Source organism: Carettochelys insculpta, chromosome 13 (genome assembly GCF_033958435.1).
Source record: "Carettochelys insculpta isolate YL-2023 chromosome 13, ASM3395843v1, whole genome shotgun sequence".
Classification (NCBI taxonomy): Eukaryota; Metazoa; Chordata; order Testudines; family Carettochelyidae; genus Carettochelys; species Carettochelys insculpta.
This window is the reverse complement of record NC_134149.1, coordinates 21,497,526-21,519,820: the sequence shown is the minus strand read 5'-3', so window position 1 is coordinate 21,519,820 and position 22,295 is coordinate 21,497,526. Positions and strand designations below refer to the sequence as shown.

The 22,295-nt window shown below is 43.2% G+C and overlaps 1 protein-coding gene across 1 annotated transcript in view; it reads right to left on the bottom strand.

Moving 5' to 3' along the window:
• Nucleotides 1-22,295, bottom strand: part of NEXMIF (neurite extension and migration factor) — a 276,454-nt gene that overhangs the window by 10,609 nt on the left and 243,550 nt on the right. The window contains 3 exon segments of the mRNA XM_075008038.1: nt 204-227; nt 230-256; nt 10,588-10,712. Of these exon segments, the coding sequence (XP_074864139.1) occupies nt 204-227; nt 230-256; nt 10,588-10,663 (127 nt within the window). The 5' untranslated portion in view covers nt 10,664-10,712.

Below are 22,295 nucleotides of genomic sequence, written 5' to 3'. Positions count from 1 at the left end.
TTTCTTTAAATATGGCATTGTTCAAGCCCAGAGAAATGCAAAAAGTAAAACAAATGTCATAAAAAGTAAATTAGATGTTTCAAATCCTTTCCATTTTTGTAATCAGTAACATGCTTTTATAGTGTCAGATATAAGGAATTAGTTTAAATAAGATTTGTAACCAGATAGTGTCCCTTATAAAAGAAAAAAATATGAATACAGACCTTTGACATCTAGAGGGTTTATTTTTTTTGTATCCTTGAACATGCACTGATATCTGAATAAGAAGAAAAATGATACACACACAAATAAATGGTCTCTTCTATTAACGTGAAGACAAACTGTGATACCTGACACTAGTGAAAGTGGCAGAATTTGACCAACACTGAAGTACCAAATATAAAAGTATGTAACCGACAATGCATCTATTTAAAAAAAAAAAGAAAAAAAAAGTATGAGTCAAATGGAAATAGTCCAAAGAGCGAGGAAAAGGACAAACACTGTAAAAGGACTTGTGCATATAGAAAGATTTGGTATCCATGCAATCTACAATGCACCCGCATCAAGAGTATTTATTTTACCCTGAAACTGATGGGAAACAACTAATTTGCTGTATTTATGCCAGTGCACACAAGCTCGGTATCTAGCCCATAGTGTATAATTGTATACACCCACAGAGCTATAAAATACAATATAAAGACCAAATGCGTTACTGCACCATTAGTGATGAGAAAACCAGGACACAAAAGTCAAGAAACTCAAAAGATGAAGGTTTCAAGGCAGAAATCAGGCTCTTTGCACACAAGTGCATTTATTTAATAACTTCTGTGGCTGTTCAGGGATCCACATTTCAGGCGTCCAGAATTGTATCTCCATATCCCCTGCACTCCCTGCAAACTAGCTCTGCAGTGACTTAGGTTATATCTATGCTTAAGACACTGCAGCAATGCAGTTGCACCACTGTAGCACTTAAGTGTAGATATCTATAGAGGTGGGAGGGGTTTTCCTGTTGGCATAGGTTATCCACCTCCCTGCGAGGCAGTAAACTTGGTCAGTGGAACACACCACCTGAGTGCTGTCTACACCAGGGATTAGATCAGTATAGCTTTTCTTTAGGGGTGTGGATCTTCCAAACCCCTGAAAGATGTGGCTATACTAAGGTAAATTGCTTATGCAGACCATGCCGCTGCCTGCAGGGACCTTGAGGAAGAAGAATAGCCGTGGGCTCTGCCTTTTTCTGGATTTACTGAGATACAAAAATCTCAAAACTGTGGTCACTAGCTAATACTTCTATGAACATCCTGCAGCAGCGTCCTAAAGAGCATTCCTGAATCAACAACAGCAGGGTGGGTTTAAAGGTTTTGCATCTCAGGGCAAATTGACAGTTACATTGGCATAGCTATGTCTGAGGGGTGTGAAAAATTCACTCCTCAGAGAGGTTGTTCTGCTGACCTAACTCTTGTTGTAGACAGCACAAGGTCAACAATCGACACAGCTACCACTTCTGGGGGAGGTAGATTAACAACAGAAATGCGAGAACCCCTCCCACACTGTCACTGTGTCTACAATAAATGTGCTATAGGAGCACAGCTGTTGCTGTGAAACTCAGTGTAAAATTGATATGAAATCAGAATCAGGCTCAAAGACCATAAGGCAGCTCCACGCTGTTGATAGTCTTAAGGGCTAAGCCACTTTTGGCTTTAAAGCCTTCACTAGGTAAGAGCAACCTACAGCTAAGCCATTTGGCATGCACCCACCATTCCAAGTAATGTCACCTCGGGGTCACTGTGAAAATGGAATGTTTTATACACACAGGGATACTATACTCTACTTTTAAACATATATAGCTTTAAACCTTACGGAACTGATTTCCCTGAAATGTGGGTTGCTTTTCCTTCCTAAAAAGAGGACTGAAAAAACCCCACCTCTGAGTTCCTCATTTCAGCCATTTTTTAGTTGAAGAGTGCAAGAAGTTTAACCGGACTATGCGAGAGTTTTCTTTGGGTCCAGTTCCCTTAACTTCAAAACATACGAACAAATTCAGCTCCAACTTTGAGCTAAGAGTAATCAACTTTTAGTTAACAGTTAAGTATGGGAAATTGAGGCCCAAACGAATACGTTAGTGCAAGTTACAAAGACATGAACTGGAGTAGAGGGTGGCAGGGGGGAGTTAAAATGACAATGGGAACTCAGTTTTAAAGCACTCGCTGCCTGCTGTATAATCTCAGATTTTTAGATCTAGTAGTAGGCATCCTTCAGTCTGCCTAGACTAGGGATCGCGCCCTTTATAGTTTCAATTGAGGGCTTCATTTACAGCATCTACTGTGACTATGAAGACCCACATGAGAGTGACAGTCCTTGCTGCATCTCTTGCAGATGTGGTGGGTGTCTGGCAAGTCCTTATTGTGCTTTCTGTGCGCTCGCTTATCCTCTGCTAGCTGTCTGATCTTCATCTCGCCCTTCTGAAGGCCCTTGTGTAACCCCTGCCTCCATCTGCTGCGGTCGTCTGCTAGTTCCTCCCAGTTGTCCAGATCGATGTCTACCTCTCTGAGGTCTCTCTTGCAGACATCTTTGTAGTGCAACTGGGGGCATCCAGGAGGTCTTTTGCCAGAGGCTAGCTCACCATACAGGATGTCTTTAGGAATCCTTCCATCATTCATCCCGTGGATGTGGCCAAGCCAGCGGAGCCGACGCTGCCTGAGGAGGGTGTGCGTGGTTGGGATTCCAGCTTGCTCAAGGACAGCGGTGTTGGTCACTCTGTCCTTCCATGGTATTCCAAGGATGCGCCAGAGGCAGCAAAAGTGGAAGACATTCAGCCTCTTTTCCTGGTGGGCATACAGGGTCCAAGTCTCGCTGCCATAAAGGAGGGTGCTGAGGATGCAGGCTCTGTAGACTTGCATTTTGGTGTGAGTGTACAGCTTGTTGTTGTTCCACACACTCTTGCTGAGTCTGGACAGAGTTGTGGCCACTTTTCCGATCCTCCTATTTAGCTCAGTGCCCAACGACAGGGTGTCAGTGATGGTGGACCTGAGGTAAACAAACTTGTGGACGACCTCTAACGTATAGTTGTCAATGCTGATTGATGGGGATTCAGCAACATCCTGACCGAGTACGTTTGTCTTCTTTAGGCTGATGGTAAGCCCAAAGTCCTTGCACGCTTTGGAGAACCGATCCAGCAGTTTTTGAAGCTGGTCTTCTGTGTGAGACACTACAGCAGCATCGTCTGCGAACAGCATGTCTCTGATGAGGACTTCCCGCACCTTAGACTTAGCTTTCAGCCTTGCAAGATTAAACAGTTGCCCATCAGATCTTGTGTGCAGCAAGATGCCCTCTGTTGAAGATCCAAAGGTATGCTTCAGGAGGAGTGTGAAGAAGATCCCGAACAATGTCGGAGCAGGCACGCATCCTTGTTTGACGCCGCTCCTGATTCTGAAAGCATCCAATAAAGCGCCGTCATATTGGATAGTTCCTCTCATGTCTTCGTGGAAGGACTGGATCATCTTGAGTAACCGTGGAGGACAGCCTATCTTGTGGAGCAGTTTGAACAGACCATCCCTGCTGACCAAGTCAAAGGCCTTGGTCAGGTCAATGGAGGCTATGTAGAGTGGCTTCCTCTGCTCCCTGCATTTCTCCTGCAGCTGCCTTAGAGAGAAGACCATGTCAACGGTAGACCTCTCTGCCCAGAATCCACACTGCGATTCGGAGTACACCCTCTCAGCAATCTTCTGGAGTCTGCCAAGGATGACGCGAGCGAACAGTTTACCAGTGACGCTTAGGAGGGAGATTCCACAGTAGTTGTTGCAGTCGCTTCTGTCTCCTTTGTTCTTATACAACGTTACAATGTTAGCGTCGTGCATATCCTGTGGAACCTCACCCTCTTTCCAGCACAGGCACAATAGCTCATGTAGGGGTTCCAGGAGTGTGTCCGCAGCACACTTGATTACCTCTGGTGGTATACCGTCCTGGCCAGGGGCCTCTCCTGCTGCAATGCTGTCGATGGCTCTCTTCAGTTCATCCACAGTCGGTTCCTGATCCAGTTCGTCCATTACTGGTAGGAGCTTGACGGCATCGAGGGCTGTGTCAACCACAACGTTCTCGTGTGAGTACAGCTTGGAGTAGTGCTCAACCCAGCGCTCCATCTGTTTGGCTTTGTCAGCAATGACTTCACCAGATTTGGATTTCAGAGGTGCCATCTTGTTCTGGGTGGGTCCTAATGCCTTCCTCATACCCTCGTACATTCCTCTGAGATTACCAAAGTCAGCACAGGTCTGGATGCTGCTGCATAGCTGGAGCCAGTGGTTGTTGGCCCAGCGCCTGGCTGTCTGCTGTACTGTTCTTCTGGCCGCTCTAAGTGCTTGCTGGGTACTCTGGCTCAGTGAGCGTTTGTACTCCAGGAGTGCAGCATGCTTCTTTTCAATGACTGGAATCATCTCATCGGAGTTAGCTTCAAACCATTCGTTCGTGTTTCTAGCTCTTCTTCCAAACACTGACAAGGCCGTGTTGTAAACTGTATCCCTCAGATGTCGCCATTTGGATGTCACATCGGCGCCCCCAGGGCCACTGCGCAGATTTTCCTGGAGGGTCTCTCTGAACTTTTCAGCTTTCTCCGAGTCTACTGTCTTTCTGGCGTCAAAGCGGGGCCTTCCAGCAGGTTTAGAGCGGTACAGCTTCTTGGGTCTCAGCTTGAGCTTGGAGCAAACTAGCGAGTGATCTGCATCACAGTCAGCACTATGATAGCTGCGTGTCAGAAGGACATTTTTGAGGTTATTACGCCTAGTGATGACCACGTCTAGTTGATGCCAGTGCTTCGAGCGCAGGTGTCTCCACGACGCTCTGTGCTGTGGCTTCATTTGGAAGAATGTGTTTGTGATGCACAGATTGTGGTACGTGCACAGTTCAAGGAGATGCTGTGCATTTTCATTCATTTTTCCCACACCGAAGTGTCCTAAGCAGGAAGGCCATGAGGCCTAATCAGCTCCAACTCTTGCATTGAAGTCACCGAAGATGTACAGTTGTTCACAAGCAGGTATTTGCGCTACAGCAGCACTAAGCACATCATAGAACTTGTCTTTTACTTCTGGTGTGGCGTACAGGGTTGGAGCATAAGCGCTGATCAGGTGGACGGGACCGGCGCAAGTTTGAAGCGTGATCCGAAGAAGTCTTTCTGATCCGCCCATGACTAATTCCACCATTTGTAGAAGGGTGTTTCTGACAGCAAAGCCAACACCATGCTCTCTGGGTTCTTCTTGGGCTTTACCCTGCCAGAAAAAGGTGTAGTCCTTTTCCTTTAGAGATCCCGAATCTTCGAGTCGCGTCTCTTGCAGTGCAGCGATATCAACTCGGAGCCTCTTCAGTTCCTCGTTGATGACAGCGGTCTTTCGGGTGTCACTGATGGCCTGAAGATCTTCAGTCAAGCCGGTCAGCATGGTCCACACATTCCAGCAAGCAAGCTTAAACTGTTGATGTTTCTCATTTCTTGTTGATTTTCTTATTGGTTTGCCTGGTGCCCAAATTTCAGTCACTTGTCAGGTTCAGGAACCTTAAGCCTCACGCACCCAGCAAGGCAGGTGAACTGTGGCGGGACAGTACCCTATTGGCTGGGGGCTGCTCAGCTTGAGGCGGGCGGTGACTGTTCAGTGAGATGTGAGGATCTCTCCCACCGTCGAAGGCAACCCCTGGCGCTCGTTCTCTACGTCAATCGAGCAAGAGCTTATAACTGGTATCTGTTGCCTCCCGTGTTGACACAACGCTGTTCAGCGATGCCGGAGTACCTCTCCGGGCGCGAGCCTGGGCACTTATGGAGACTCTGGGCTGCCCAGACACCAGTGTCCCCCTCTCGGCTTTACTGATATAGTCCAAAGGAGAGGATAACCTCCACGTCTGGTACCAGCTCAGCTGCAGGAGTTGCCGGGACAGTGCCAGAAGTTGACACTGAACCACCTTCGGACTCCACTCCAGATTTCCTGTCAGGGTTTACTCCCTTAGCCTTGCTCCTTCCCAGGATAACCCACAAGGCAGTGGGGTGTGGAGAATGTGGTTAAGGATCCCACTACTTCATACTTCCCTGTCACCACGAGTCACCATAGCTCCCTGTGGAGCAATGACCTCATATCCCCAGGACCCTCCTCCCCACCTTTCGCCCCCCCCAGCTACCATCACCATAGGACCCTCCCCAACCCACTACCCCCATCTGCTCCCATGTCTGCCCTCCTCACTACACTGGCCCCTCTCCCCCTCAGCTGCTCTCAGTGCTCCCAAGTCCACCTTCCCCCATCGCTCTTCAGGCTCTTCTCTTCAGAGACTGCTTTTCTTGATAGTGCTGCCTTGCAGGGCACAGGTGGAACACCATACCTGAAAACGACAACAAACACGGGGCTCCTCCCTCGGCGAACTCTCAGAGGCAAACTCCCTTCCCTGTTAGCTGCTGCCCCCTGTTTGCTGCTGCCCCCCGTTTGCTGCTCACAGTGTTTGCTGAGAGCTCCCTTCTTATAGGGAGAGCTGCTAGCTGGTTAGGCCTGGCTCAAAGCCTTGCCTTTTTAGATCTTTTTAGATCTAGCCTTTTTAGATCTACACCTGTGAAAATGAGCTTGATTCCTGTGAGGTGCAAATCTTGAAAAAAGGATTTTCTAGGGACTGTACAGTGCTCAAGTTAAAAGCATATTCAATTAAAAGGTGTATTTACCCAATAGACTGTATTGGCTTCAATAAACAGAGTGGCTGAGGGCAAAGAAGAGCATTTCAGATTTAGCTATGGATTTTCTGACTTTTGTCACAGTTTTTGGTAACAATGTTAATATTGTTTTGGTATTTTATGGTGATATACAGGTTAACTCAAAAGCTGTGTGAAAACATAATAGCCAAGATACTCATCCATAGCCAGGAAGAGAGACATATAGCTGAATAGAGGGACAGGTGCAAAAAAGGCCTCCTTTGTACTCCCCATGTTCTGAGCCTGCTTCTTGCCCAGCCAATCCGTAGCTGTAGGTTAGAACTATCTAAAGGCAACTGTAAATTACACTGAATTCCCTGCAACAGGTCAATTCAGCACTCAGGGATTTGTAGGATATGGGGAAGCCTTGGCTAACACCACAATGAACATATGTACATAAGAACAGTTGTACTGGATCAGACCAATGGTCCATCATTCTAGACCAATATCCTATCCTCAGACAGTGTCCAAGGCTTCTCATTCCACTTCCTTATTCACTTTCTCCAGCTGTGATTTTACAGTCATGTTTGGAGCCAGAGGAAGCAATACAAGGACGTGCTTAAGGCACACATGAAAAAGAGGAGCATCAGAGTCAATACTTGGGAGAACATTGCCAAGAACCACCCCCAGGAGAAAGTGGTAATCTGTGAGGGGGTGGTGCAATTTGAGAAGTCCTGCTGTAGTGAAGAGGAGGAGAGGTGGAGAAGGCAGAAAGAATGGCAAAAACTTCCCTGCATCCCTCCCTTCTGTGCGAAGACCTGCAGCTCCAGAATTGAGCTGGTCAGCCATCAATGGACTCACAAATAGAAGGGTAACATGAAGACATCCTGCTTGTTATTGAGGAAAGAAGGCAAGGGCCAGTGCCAGGTGCTTCAGAAAGAAGGAACAGAACAAGGCAATCACTGAATGATCCATACCCCTGTCATTCACTCCCAGGTTTTGGTAGAAGCTAGAGATACCCAAAGCACTGGACTGTATCCCTGACCATCTTGGGTAACAGCCATTGATAGACCTCTCCTCTATGAACTTATCTGATTCTTTTTTGAACTGTGTTATAGTTTTGGCCTTCACAACGTTGCTTGACAATGAATCCCACAGGTTGACTGTGTACTGTGTGAAGAAGCATATCCTTTTGTTTGTTTAAACCCAGTATTTATCATTTTCATTGGGTGACCCCGGTTCTTGTGAAGGAGTAAATATCACTTCCTTATTCACTTTCTCCACACCAGCTATGATTTTATAGATCTCTATAGACCTGTAGTCATCTGTTTTTCAAGCTGAAGTCAGGTTTTTTTTTAATCTTGCCTCGTATGGAGACTGTTCCATATCCTTAGTCATTTTTATTGCCTTCCTCTGTACTTTTCCAATTCTAATATAACTTTTTGATATAGGGCAAAGAGAACTACACACAGTATTCAAGATATGAGCACACTATGGGTTTTTATAGTGGTGTTATGCTATTATGTCATATTATCTCTCTGTTTTTTAATGTCTTCTACCATTGTTGGCTTTTTTGTCTGCTGCAATACCTTTAACATATGTTTTTGGCAAACTATCCACAAGGACTCCAAAATCTCTGTTTCTGAGTGGCAGCAATTTAGCTCCTGTCATTTTGGGTGTGTAGTCAGGGTTCAGTTTTCCAGTATGCATTACTTTGCATTTATCAATAGCACCCTGAAAATCTGCAAATATCCACTGACAGTGTTCATGGATCACATATCAGATGAGGATCCAAACTCTGTATCTGCAAAGGGCTCTGTTTATCAGCACTGATTTTTATCTTCTATTTTGTTGCATAGTCACTCAGTTTTCTGAGATTCCTTTGTCTGTTTTGGACTTAACTATCTTGAGTAATTCTATATACTCTTCAAATTGTGCCACCCCACTGTTTACCCATTTTTCCAGATGATGTATGAATATGTTGAACAGCCCTCATTTCAGTACAGATCTTTGGGGACCCCACTCTTTACCACTCTCAAATGTGTGACCTGACCATTTATTCTTACCCTTTGTTTCGTATCTTCTAACCTGTTATTAATCCTTTACAGGACTTTCTCTCTTATCTCAAAACTGCTAACATTGCTTAAGAACCTTTGCAGAGGTATACTGTCACAGGCTTTTTGAAAGTCCAAATACACTGTATCTGCTGGACCATCCTTATACACATTTTTGTTGACTCCCCTCAAAGAATTCTGATAGATTGGTGAGGCATGATTTCCTTTCACAAACGCTGTGCTCACTGTTCCCCAACATACCATGTTCATCTATGTGTGTGATAATTCCATTCCTTCTTATAATTTCAGCAAATTTGCATGGAACCACAGTTAGGCTTATCAGCCTGTTTTTGCCACCTTTTGAATTACCTTTTAAAAGAAGGGGTATCACATTAACTAACCTCCAGTCCCCTTGTATAGAAGCTGATTTAAGCGATGATAGTTACATACTGCAGTTCTGCAATTTCATATCCGAGTTCTCTGAGGGAGAGGATGGCATCAGAATTGAGTCACAATCCCTTACCTTGTATTGATGCTCACATAGCCAAATACACTGCCCTCAGGACATGATGCTCAACCAAAAGCAGGTTATGTGACTGCAGAGCATTGGAAGATCTGGGCCAAAACCTTTAGAAAATTCACTTCTATACTCAAGCATTTAATTAAGACATTTTCCTACTTCTGTTTACCTGCATTTCATGGAAGTAGTATCAGATACTACAAATCAAATCACTTTCTATTGGCAAAGTAGCCATTGATTCTGCTTGGTAATAGTAGATTAGGCACAGGCATAATGGCCAGGAAATCTCTTTGTAGCTCGAGCAACTGTCACCCACTATTACTTTACAAACTGTTTGCATGTATCTGATGAAGAATAAGATTAGCTGAAACTGACAGATATATTCTGAATTCTGTCATGTTTGAAATCATAAATGTGTGTTTCATTTCTCACTAATCTACCAGGAAACACCCCTTCTTTTCACCTATCCGGAGTTACTCTGGATTTATAGCTGTGTGGAAGAGAGTAGAATTTGCACCCACAGACTTGTGCAGTAACATAATTACCACATTCATTGTGATATGATGCGGTATAAGGCCTGAGCCTATACCACCAGGACTGGGCTCTCAATGAGCCAATTGGGCCAAATATAAACAGTCAAAGATTAAAAGCTAACAACATTTTTTAAAAGAAATATGCATTGAACATGTATAAAATAAATTTTAGAGATGCACCAAAGAACAAAAATGCCAATTTTTTTATCTCAGGGCTAGGAACTTGAAGGCTAAATAACTTCAGAAAAAGCTGAAAGGAATTTTTATTTTAATCAGGTTTGCAGGGAAACATAGCAGTGAAAAATATTTTTAGTTAATTGTTGTTTTTTAATGCAATTATGAAAATACTGAAGACAAAGCTAGATATAGAAAATTTTGGGCATGTTCCTCAAAGATGCCATTCATTTTCCACTGATTTCAATCGGAGTTGAAATTACTCAGCAGTTCTCAGGATCATGACTTCACCCGGAGCATGTGTTGATGCACAGACGATATGCCTAGAATTCTAATGTGATCTTGGGGCAGCAAGTTGAAGGGGCCATGCTGCCAAAATGATCACAACAGCATGTGCAGTTACAAAAAAAAAATGCAATTCAGATCTGTGTGTGTGTGTGTGTGTGTGTGTGTGGGCATACACATATGTGTGGGGAAAAAAGCAGCAGTTGTTGCTTAGGGTTTAAAAACTGAAGATTCATAGCTGCAGCAACATATTTGCACAAAATATCCATCTGCCCCACTGCTTTACATTTTGAAGATGTCTGCAAAATTCAGAAATTAAATACACGAACTAGGAAAATAGGATGGCTTGCTGTTATCACTGCTGCGTCATGCACTGTAATTAGATTTCCTTACCATTTTCTTTCACCCCATTAATCAGGATAGTTTCATGGTCTTCTGAGGCACAATCCTTATCTTGTTGGTCATCCATCAATTTAACCTCTTATTGTTCATTCCATGCCCCGCTGCATCTGGTCAACCTATGCATTTCCAAAAACATAATTGCAGTCATTCAAATTCCTGAAATAAGCTCTCAGAACTGCGGAAAAAAGAAAAAAAACATTTTCACTCCTGTATTCTAAAATCTCCCCCAGTCCAATGTATGTCAATGGACTTAAAAAGCTACGTCCCTGTTTTCTTCCCAGAAGAATAACAAACATCAGTAACACATATTCTTTGCATTTTCTGACATATTTTCACTATCACCAAAAATTTTACATCAGTGCAAATCCAAATTTCAGTGGCTCCCCAGAGAGTATGACTTAGTTCAAAAGATACTCCCAGCTTACAGACACCAACACCATTTCCAACACATCAGTCCACTGCTGTGGCTGCTAAAATGTTTTGTTAAGTGGACCACACAGCTACTGATGTATTTTATTGAGACACCATATAGTTTTAGTAAAATTTCCCAACTATGTATCATTTAGCACATGTGCACATAATTTTAGGAAGATTAATATTTAAGTATGACAGATGCACTACATTTTTCAGTTACAGTCTGCCTAATGTCTCCTGCCTGTTAAACGTGTGCTCAGGAGATACAGCATGTAAAGTAGTAAGTGAGCCAGCTTGACTTCTTTAGAATGGGTCGCTTCCTGTGTGAGGACTCTTTGGTAGGAGGGGTACTGTAATTGGTAAGGAGCTTAAACACATCATGGATTGACACTAAACAAATCTATCCTGTCCATCTCTTGTGGTTTCTGGGTGGAAGACAAATGTGCAATGATTGTTCATTTCAAATAACTACAGGTGAGTATAGTTGGATGATTGCACATTCAGCTATCCACACCTCAGATATTGGAAATGCTTGCTCATTTCAAAGCACCACATATACGTATGTATGTGCAGATGATCTCACATTCTGATCATATATTTGGAATGCTGCACACTGTAATAAATGCCCCTGTTTGTCTGAAGTGCCATCATCTCTTCAGTCTGTAGTGGTGATTCTCTGACCTGCACAGGAGAGAATCAGCATGGGACAGAGAAGCTGAAGTCAGTTCTTTGACAGTCAACCTCCACCCCATGTGAGTGAATCTGTCATTCAGAGTGCATGCCACATTTCTCCAGAAAGAAAATATTGACCCAGACACAAAGCACTGGCAAGTATGGACAACATGATCCCAGGCCTTTTTAAAAAGACCCTACCACCACCACCGGGATTTAATGTAGGTGTGTACATGTATGACCCTAAGAATATTTTTTCCCACAACAAACTTGGGAAAATATGCCCAGACTTTTTTAACCCTGCAGTGTTATTCTATACCTTCCCATTGGCCCTATTAATGAGCTATACAAAAGCTGCAGGCCATTGAATTGAGAGTTGAGGAGAATGACAAGATAACAATGTGAGATGTGAAACTGATTCTCATATTTAAACTTTCCATCAGCTGTTATCCAAATCAGATAGTCAAATAACTAATGTGATTTTTTTTCTGATTTGTAAACCAGGGGGATGCTCAAAAGGTCCTATGTCATCTGGTATTCCGGGAGTGGAGGTAGCTGACATGAAAGCAACATTCCTGAACTCAGTTCTGTTGGACAGGATCAGTGTTATTGTCTCACAAAGACTGTCCTCGAAACAGTCTTCATTTTGCGCAGTGTCTCTCTGTCCTGTGGGCAATAATGGTATTGCAATGTATATAGAACGTTATCTTGTAAAATCCTTTGATCAGTTTCCTTCAAAGAAATCCTTTTCCTTCAAAGTTATTTCTTTGTCAGTACATGCTTAGCAGAAAGCACAGCTAAAATCTACCTTTGTTTTGCAGGGGCTGAAATTACACTTAGGGTGGAGGAAGAAGCAATCCCAATTTACAAGAATAAAATAGCTAGATGACTTTTTTACATTTGTCTCCAACCAGATAATCCAAAAGCCTGAAGTGCTAGCTTCGTGATCAGTTACTAAGCACGTGGAGCTTGAGTCTGCTTCCACTGACGTCAGTTTTACACTAGTGAAACTCCACTGACTTCAATAGAAATGCTCTAGAGTTATGCACATATAAGAGCAGAATTTGTGCACACATGTAATTCCCTCTGAAAATGCCAGTTTATTTTGCTTTTCCTCTATTAGACTCAGTGATGCCCTTCACCCCTCAACTGCAGCTCATGCTTGTCACTGACCACTTTACAGATCATCCACTCCCTTTCAGACTGGGAGGGTCAGATACTTCTTTGCTCCAAGACTGCAGTGTCACCATTGCGGAAGTGGGCAGTCTAGTGTCAGGAGCAGACAGGACAGGGAGAGGCAAAGGAAACACCTCTCCCAACCACCTCTTAGTGCAACAGTTATTTACGAGAAATGTATCAGATCACCTGGGATGTGTGATCTTATCTGTGAAAACACCAGCTCTGCCAGAAGTCCTTGGCTGATGATCGGGCAGGCGGCTGCCATGTGCTAGAGCAGGTTGAAGGACCCAGTGCCTCTACACAGATGACCCTAATCTCTTGTAGATCAGTGGGAATTCTCCATGTTCACTGTAGGGCCCTGTAGCCTGTTCCACAAAGGGCAAAACCTGCTCTGTCCAAATGACTGATTTGGGATAGATTATGTAACAGGATCTTTGGAGAGCTCTCCCCTCTTTCCCCTGCGGCTCCTCTAGCAGATTTTACAATGAGAGGAGGGGTGATCTCGCCCAGCATTTTCAGGCACAGCAGTGCTGGTCTCAGTGATGTCTTGCAAGTGTGTACAGTGGATGAAAATAAAGAAAACTAACTGAGTGGTGACAGCCATGTCATCTAGTATCTGGCTGCTGCTATGTATGTCCACAGCTAGATGTGGATCTCCTTGTTCTACTTTCCCACATAGCAGTAGTATCCTCTGAGACTAAACACACCTCCAACCCTGCAAAAATCTACCCTGTAAAATAAATATTCTACTGTGGCTAGGAACTGCCTATAAAATGGAAACTGATCTATAGCTATCATCACTATTTGTGAAGCTGACTTCAGATACACAAACCTATATACAAACAGAAGTCCATATTAGGTAGGCAGATGATGTAGTGGTGATTTCTGCCCCACAGTTAAGACTGCAACTGGGTTTTAGTTTAAAGCTAAACATATGGAAGGTGAGTAGCTCCCCTATGAGACCCAGCGTGCAATTCCAATATTAGCATACCCATTACTTGTGTTTGAAACAGATAGCAAAGACTGCAAGAGATGCAGTAGCCAGAACTGACTGAAAGCTTTTTTATAGACAGGAGAAGGGGGAAAAAAACCTCCATTACCATGGGAGAGCTGATTTTCTGCAGCAGTGTTGTAAATAAGTGCACTGTTAGAATGAGGCTTGTAGGTTAGGTCTTACAGGAAAGCTCCAGAGAAATTAATTACATGTCAAAGCCTCTTATGCCTCTGACAGGTCTTGTAAGCATTAGGATACTTTTGAATGAAAATATATACTTTAAAAAACACACCAAGTAAATGTCTCTAAGATATTTATGCACTGCAAAGTAGCAGAGCAAGAGCACCCAGGTTTCCCCATAGTAAAAACAGACACTGCATACTCTGTGTTCTCGTTAATAACTACGGCTTTCTTGGAGCACTGTATTCATTAGTGCTTTCACAAAATAAAACAAAGCCCTCTCTAGCTAGGGCCCAAGGGCAGGTGCTTCTTCCACAGGCATCAAATTGTAGCAAGTGAAAAGAAGAAACAAAGTTGTCCAAAATATAGATAACTTTCATTCCCAGCTGTGAGGGCTGGAGTCCTTCTTGTAGTCTTTCTGACTTCCCATTTCCCTTCTTAAGCAAAGTTAGCATATTTTACACCTCCTAGGTTAGCAGAAAGGGAAGATAGGGCCACCTATTTTGTAGTATGAATTCAACTTCATACTACTTGTTGGATCTGAAGATACAGTAGGGTCTCAACATGTGAAAGGGTTCCATGTTGAGACCCCCTCACGAATGCTGAATTTCGTGAATATGGCTCCCACCTGGAGCCTGGCTGGCAGCACTCCTGCCCAGAGCCCTGGGGGAAGCGGCTGCTCGCAGGTAATTGAATTTGTGAACATTAAGTTTACAAATCTTGAGACTCTACTGTACGTCTGTAGAGGATAGAGGGATACTGAGTTATCTCTTCAGAGAGCATCTTGGGGCAATCATCTACCTACCCTAACCCCCAATATACTCTTTTACTCCAAGAACCAGTGTACCCAGTCCTAGACACAGAGACTGAATTACCTTATTTTACTTCTAATATCTACGGCTGTCATAATTACGCTTCACTTATTTCAAGTATTCTACTTGATCCTTGTACTTATCACAAATTGCAATCGTGTGTGTGACTATATCTAATATTTTCATTTGTCAGTAGACAGTGGTTCTCAGTCTGCCATTTGTTCCAGTCAGGGTCCCTTAAAATGCCCCATATAAAATAATTCATTACTAATAAAAGTGGAAGAAATAAAACTCTTCTGTTTGATTTTACTAATGGTGTTGACTTTATTTATAAGCAGACCATAGACTTTAGTCCATCCCATGTGTTGCTACTCATTGACCTATCCATGTTTGCCATCCTTGCCTATCAACTGCCCGTCTCTCCAAATCTTCCTATTTCATGTTGAGATGGCTGATGTCATTCAGAACTGTTCATTTCTATGTAATTTGTGGTCTTCCACTTTCTTCTTGTGTCTTCCGGATTCCATTCAAAGATGGTATTTGTTAAGTGTTCTTTTTCTATTCTCTGCACATGCCCCAGCCATTGATGTCTTCTTTTGTAAATTATTTGTGAGAGGTGCTTTGTCCAGTAATTTTTGCAACTTTTGTCTTCCTAGCTCTACGTTATTCTCAAAATGCTTCTCAGAGATTTGTGATGAAATGCAACCAGCTTTTGTGTATCTTTCTTGGTAAGTTGCCATGTCTCACTGCTATATCTTCTAAGGGTGATTAACAAGTGATTTTTACACATTGAGCTTTGTCTGGAGGGAGAGGGTTTTTTTTACTTGACAGATGTTTTTAAGTCTTCCAAATGCACCTGACAAGATGGTACCAGCTTGGAGGAAATAAGAACAAGGAAGGGAAATGCTGTATTTGGAAGACTTATTTATAACAGATGCACTCAAATCTTCCCCAGCAACTTATCAGGAACCAGCGGAGCCAATACAATCAAACAGATTGCACCTACCCACATCTTTACCTACTGCAGGGGTGAGCAAACTTTTTACGTCAGGCCCCTCTTTTCGGCTCTGCAATTAGCCCCACCCCATCTGTGGGAGGACCGCAGGAAGGGATGTGGGGGGGCACCTGGGAAGGGGGTGCTGGGAGGCTCCATGGGGTTCTCCAGGGGGAGTGGTGCTGCGGGGAGGACCCCAGAAGGGTACCACAGCAAGGGACTCCAGGAGAGTAACTTATCAAGCCAGTAACACCCCAGCTGCCCCGTGGCTTGCCTCATGGCCTCTGTGCATTCTGACTGGCCCAGTGTCAGGCGTGGATGGGGGGCTCACAGGACAGCTGAGCCAAGAGAAGCTGCTGAGAGGCAAAGAAGGGCTCCCTGGGGTGGGGTGCAGGACCAGAAAGGAAGCTGGCTCTCTGCCATCAGTGACCAGGGAGACAGGCAGCGAGTGCTGCACAGGGCAGGTGACCAGAAAGAAGCTGCGGGAGGCAGTGGAAGGCTCCCACGGGGGGGCAAACTGATTGCCGCACCCCACCCCCGTTTTGAAATTTCACACCCCTTCTTGGAGGAGGCACTCCCCCCACTTTACACACCCCTGACCTAATGATCCAGATGGCAGAAAATACATGTAGCAACAACCAGTTTAGTCTGGACACTCAAATCAAGGTGAACACAGTGTACTAGGAACAGTAATCTCTCTGGACTGAATGTCTGTATTAAAGCTTCATCCAGCCACTGGCTGCATTGTACAACACCGTGAGCCCCCTTTTGGATACCCAATACACAGCTTTGAGTTACAATGATTCTGGAGCACAAAGACAAACCTATGAAGTAGGAGAGCTTTTCGTGCGTAAAGTTGTTATACTCAGGACTCATGATCAGATATAATTTTAGTTACATGACCATGTAGCATTTCTCAAATAATACAATATCCTAATTTTTCCCTATAATCTTAGGTACACACAGGTCATCTTGCAGCAGTGTGCATGCCAGACAAACAGAACCCACAAGAATCTTGCATAAGAAAAGCACACAATAGCCATCTGATTATACATACTTTCAACACAGAGAAATAGTTTCATTTAGATGACATAGTTGGGCCAACAGAATTTACAGATAAGGTAGCTTCACAGATTTATCAGTCTGAAGAAGGCTACGTCGCTGACTGAAAATTCCTTTGCAATCAGGTATGTGAAGTAAATTCATGGACGCTAACAAAATGATTACCTTAGAGAGAAAAGAATTTATCTTATCTTATAAAAACTAAGTCAATAAAGACCAGATGTCACATTTTTTATGTAGTGATGGAGAATAATGTTTCTTTATTTGAGGAAACAGTATATGATTGTGTAATTAAAACAGAGCTTATCTACATGAACATTTAGTACATGGCAAGCTAGGCAGTATGAATCTAGCTTCAAACTGGACTAGACCAAAGCAAAGAAATGAACTGTTAATATGCATCAGCATGGTCCACATTGACTGTTAGTACATGGCAAACTAGTGACTCCTAGAGTCACAACACAGCTTGCCACAAACTGAATGTTTGTGTAGCCAAGCCTTTGAAATACAGGCACATGAGGGAGCAGAGTTAAAGTTGTGTGTGTGCAGTTTCACGTTAGCATTTTCTAACTTTTGAGTGCTTAACCATACAACCATCATGACATCTTAAGTACTGGCAGGGAATTTTAACTGTCCTTAAAACAATGGGCAGTCAGCTTTGTTTAGTAAGTTCCCTGGATTTGTAAAGCAAGTGTTCTTACAGTTTTTCACACTCTCTCCCCCACTATTCCATTCACGAGTACTAAAGTTGTGGGCACTTGCTGTTGAGAACTGGTTCATTTTTGAAAATTCCCGAACAGCTCTATACACAAACGTAAGCACCGTGGTGATTCACCCAACTAGATGACAGTATCAGAATGAGGTATAAAGACATGTAACTCAATTCTCTCTCTCAAATAATTTTGATTCAGCCAGATTCTAAAGTCTGTTTTTAAAGCAAATTACTGGATTAGAAGACTGTAGCCGGTCACATATCAGTCCAGCTCTCCACCTGTATCCAGGAAACAATGTGGAATGCAAATATTTAAGCGAGAATCTGGACAGCTGCCCCAACTGCCTGGGAAGCAATGTTTGGTTAAGTCTTGGATATCACTGAAAGTGTGGAGATGTTGCCATGTGGCTGAAACATTTTTCTGCCTGTTAAATATTCACCCCTGGGTCTCAGATGTGGAATTCAAATGCTCCGGAACTGCTCTAGCTTTAGACAATTCGTGATTCTTTTCTGTGAATCTGCGGGCCTCCTCATCAGCCTTCTTTCATTTAGTATCAATGAAATGTCACTGGGTATTGGTTATACCCACTGCTGAATCCATAACAATACTGCTATGATCTTAGACTCTCAAAAAGCTTCCCCCAACTTAATAACTGAGCATTGAAACACCCCTGTGGAGTGGAAAAACAGTAGGATCTCCATTTTACAGATAGAATGATAGAACACTAGAACTGGAAGGGACCACAAGAGGTCATTGAGTCCAGTTCTCTGCCCTCGCAGCAGGACCAAGCACCGTACAGACTATCTCCAATAGATGTCTGTCTAACCTGCTCTTAAAAATCTCCAGTGATGGAAATTCCACAACCTCCATAGGTAATTTATTCCAGTGTTTAACCACCCTGATGGGGAAACTGAGGCATGACTTACTCAAGAACACAAAGCAGAAAAATGGCAGATATGGGAGTGGAACCAAAAGGACCACTAGACCATACTGATTTCCAGACCACCTTTCTGAGTCTCACCAAATGGCTAACTTCTAGTATCACTCTGGACTTTGCAGCATGTGTGAACGCACATACCTTTATAAGTCCACTGTAACCATCTGCAGCAAGTCAAAAACATTCATCTCCTCACAACAATAAAACTAGAGACCATCACGGCTGTTTTCTATGAGCAGTGTCCTTTTCTGGAGTCTAGACTCTATCCATTTAGGTAACAAAATAGGCGTCTGATGCACTAAACTCATTATCTTTCATGAGCCCCAGGTACACAGCTCTCTGTTGAACTCTGAGCCAAGGAGAGAGCTATTAGTTGTCTAATATGCATGCCTGGCAAGCACAGCACCTTCCTTTTTGTGTTGGTGGTGAGTAGGCGGTTCCTTAATGATCTGGCAAACATCCTTAGCATAGTCCCCTTGTAATTATATCATCAGTACCTTGCTTGGCTTCACACACACAGCTAGTTCATACTGACACTTTGCTGGTCCTATCATCATTTTCTCCTCCACTGACTGTCATTCAGCATCAATTATTTTTTGTTTGATTCAACTTTTTCAAACTAAGAGGAAGACAGTAAATTTCACCACTCTCCCTACATAAAGTAACAAGGTTGGGGGGAGGGAGAATCATAAACAAAGACATTTATCAGCTGTTGCTGGAGGTGTTAGTCTTTGCATATTGAGTAGCAATGCTGTAATTGTTTCATTAGAAGGACTCTGGTTCAGCCTGCAGCACTAACAATGTTTAGAGTACAGAGGAAAAAATACTGGAGGCAACACCAGAGCACAGATAAATTGATTAATGCTGGGTGTCTGACATTAGTTAATACATTGTAGCTTTATTCACTTAAAGCAGCTAAGCAGTCATTCCTCAGTAAAAATAATAAATAATTATCTGGATCTGTGCACACAGCATTGGTGCAAAACAAGAAATGATATAACAAAGATGAAGCACGTACTACATATGCCTTACATCTTCACTGCTACACTTACAAGTCATTCCCCAATTCTAAGTATGTAGCTTTACTCAAAGGCTGTGTCTACACTAGCCCCCTCCTTTCAGAAGGGGCATGGTAATAAGTGAGTTGGGAAGATGCTATTGAAGCACTGCCATAAATGTGCAGTGCCTCATTAGCATAACAGCAGCCGCTCATGATTTGAAAGCACCGCTTTTGAATTGTGCGCCGCCCATGTAGATGGGGGCCTTTCAAAAGGACCTCGCTGGACTTTGAAAACCCCTTCTTCCTAAAACCAAACAGGAAGAAGGGGTTTTCAAAGTCCAGGGGGTCCTTTCAAAAGGCCCCATCTACATGGGGGGCATGCGATTCGAAAGTGGTGCTTTCGAATCATGCGTGGCCACCATTATGCTAATGAGGCACTGCATATTCATGGCAGTGCTTCAATAGCATCTGCCCAACTCACTTATTACCATGCCCCTTCTGAAATGAATGGGCTCATATAGATGTAGCCAAAGAGAGCTTTTGCATGTTGGCTGAAAACTAACTAATTTGTCTCTGCAGCATTTTCTCTAAGGTGGCATAGAAGTATTCTGAAGGAGGCTTTGCACAGGTTTTATAACAATATTCTAGGTAAGTCAACAGCACTGATACAAACCCAGGGATTGTAAATATATAAATAATTTTTTTTAAAAAGGCTAGGAGATGCTTTTAAAAATGGTTTTAATCCTGTCTTATTGCTGGAGAAAGTTCAGAGTCCCAGATCACAAAAAAATTCTGTAGAGCACCAAACATAAATTGAAAGCACCCTAGTAAACGTTAAAATAATTGTGAACTCAAGGTTACAAGCTGGTTCCTGGAAAAACAAAATAGGATCTTGGTTAACTCATCATCTGCAATAAAACAATTTGCTAGAGTACCTTGCAGATTCTAACAAGACAGACAGAATGTTTGGGAGGAAAATGTGCCTCTCCTTCCAAGACAGAGTGATTATGACATGAAGACCCAAGCCTGTGAGTGTGTGTGTGTTTGGTGGGTAGGGGGCAGTTTAAAGGGGGAAGCTCTTACTGGGCCTGGCAATTCAAAAGGGCCTGGGGACCACTGCTGCACCCTCAAAGCCTCACACTTTTTAAATGGCCACTGAAGCCCTGGACAGTGCACTCTAGGTGGCACTGAAAGCCTGACTGTGTGAGGACAGCCCGAAGTCTCACCTCTTCCAGGAGCATGCAATGCCACCCCTGCGCCCCTTGCCCAGGGGCACAGCAGTTGTTAGCCTCCCTACACAGACTAATGGGGTGGTTTTACCTAATGAGCGAGCACTAGTAATTTTCCAACAAAGGGTACGCTGGAGCTAGTCAAACCATCACTTCGCTCCACCCTCACAAACTTTCACTGCTCTATCTAAGTGGGCATTATGGAAGAAGAAATGTGACTCCTAGTTGAAGATTCTTGATGGGGGAGGATATGCAGGATAATGCCATGTGTGCAGAGATTCAGGTAACTGCTACAAATGGACAACCAACACTTTGTAACAGCAGTACACATGACACGACCTAATAGTTCTCATTGCCAATGCACTATACCAGTCTTAATTAATTTATCCTCACAACAATCATATGCAGATCAGGCCATTATGTAAACAGTTTTACCACAGAAACATTTTTGTGGGCCCCAATTAATGGGAAGTTAGCTGCATGTCACTAGTTTCAAGATGAGAAAACCTTTGAAGGACAGAGGAAAGCATTATCCTACATTTTATGCCCCCGAATGATAATTCTCCACTCAAGTAGCGAGGTGACCGTGGATGTGTGCGATAGGACAAAACAAGGTAGAAGGTAAGGATGCATCAGCCTTCATCCTCTTCTCATGGTGAAATCTCACCTGAGATGTGGTTATGCAACGCAGTTGTACTGTGGTGCATTGCCAAGCAGCTCAGACAGAGAAATCCCACTAATGCAGATAGCCAAATCAGGACCAAAAGTCCAGCTTCTAAACTCAAACTAGATTTTTACACAACTTGTGCACACATTTGAAGTCTAATGAACGAATACAAGCTTCTGGTGCTGTGTCCATCTTCTGCCTGAGATTCCCATTTGGATGTGTGAACAGGAATTTCAAGTATGAGCAGGGAGGTTATTTTAACTCTGTCCTTTGTCCTGAGGAGATTTCTGCTGGAATACTGTGCCCAGTTCTGGTATTCATAAATTCAAAGAGGAGGTAGATGAATGGTAGAGGGCTTAGAGAAGAGCCATGACAATGATGAAAAGATTAGAGAACACGCCTTGTAGTGAGAAATTAAAAGTCGAGCTCCTTGAGGTTAACAAAGAGTAGGCTAAGCTGATTTTAGTTTATAAGTATCTACACCAAGAAACACATTTGAAAATGGGTTCTTCAGTTTATCAGAGAAAGGTGTAACATGATCCAACGGCTGGAAATTAAAGCTAGACAAATGCAAATTGATAAGGTGTAAATTTTTAGCAGTGAGGGTAATTAACAAGTGGAACAATTTACGAATGATGATGGATTCTCCTTCACAGGTAATTTTAAAATCAGGATTGGATGTTTTTCTAGCAGACCTTCTCTGCAAATTATTTTGCAAGTTGTATGACAAAGACCTCTTCTGGCCTTGTCATCTATGAATCTACATGGAGAGATTAAAAGAAATATTTGAATTATCTAAAGCTATAATTTGAAGTGGATCACTGAAAGCCTTTGAGGACACTACTA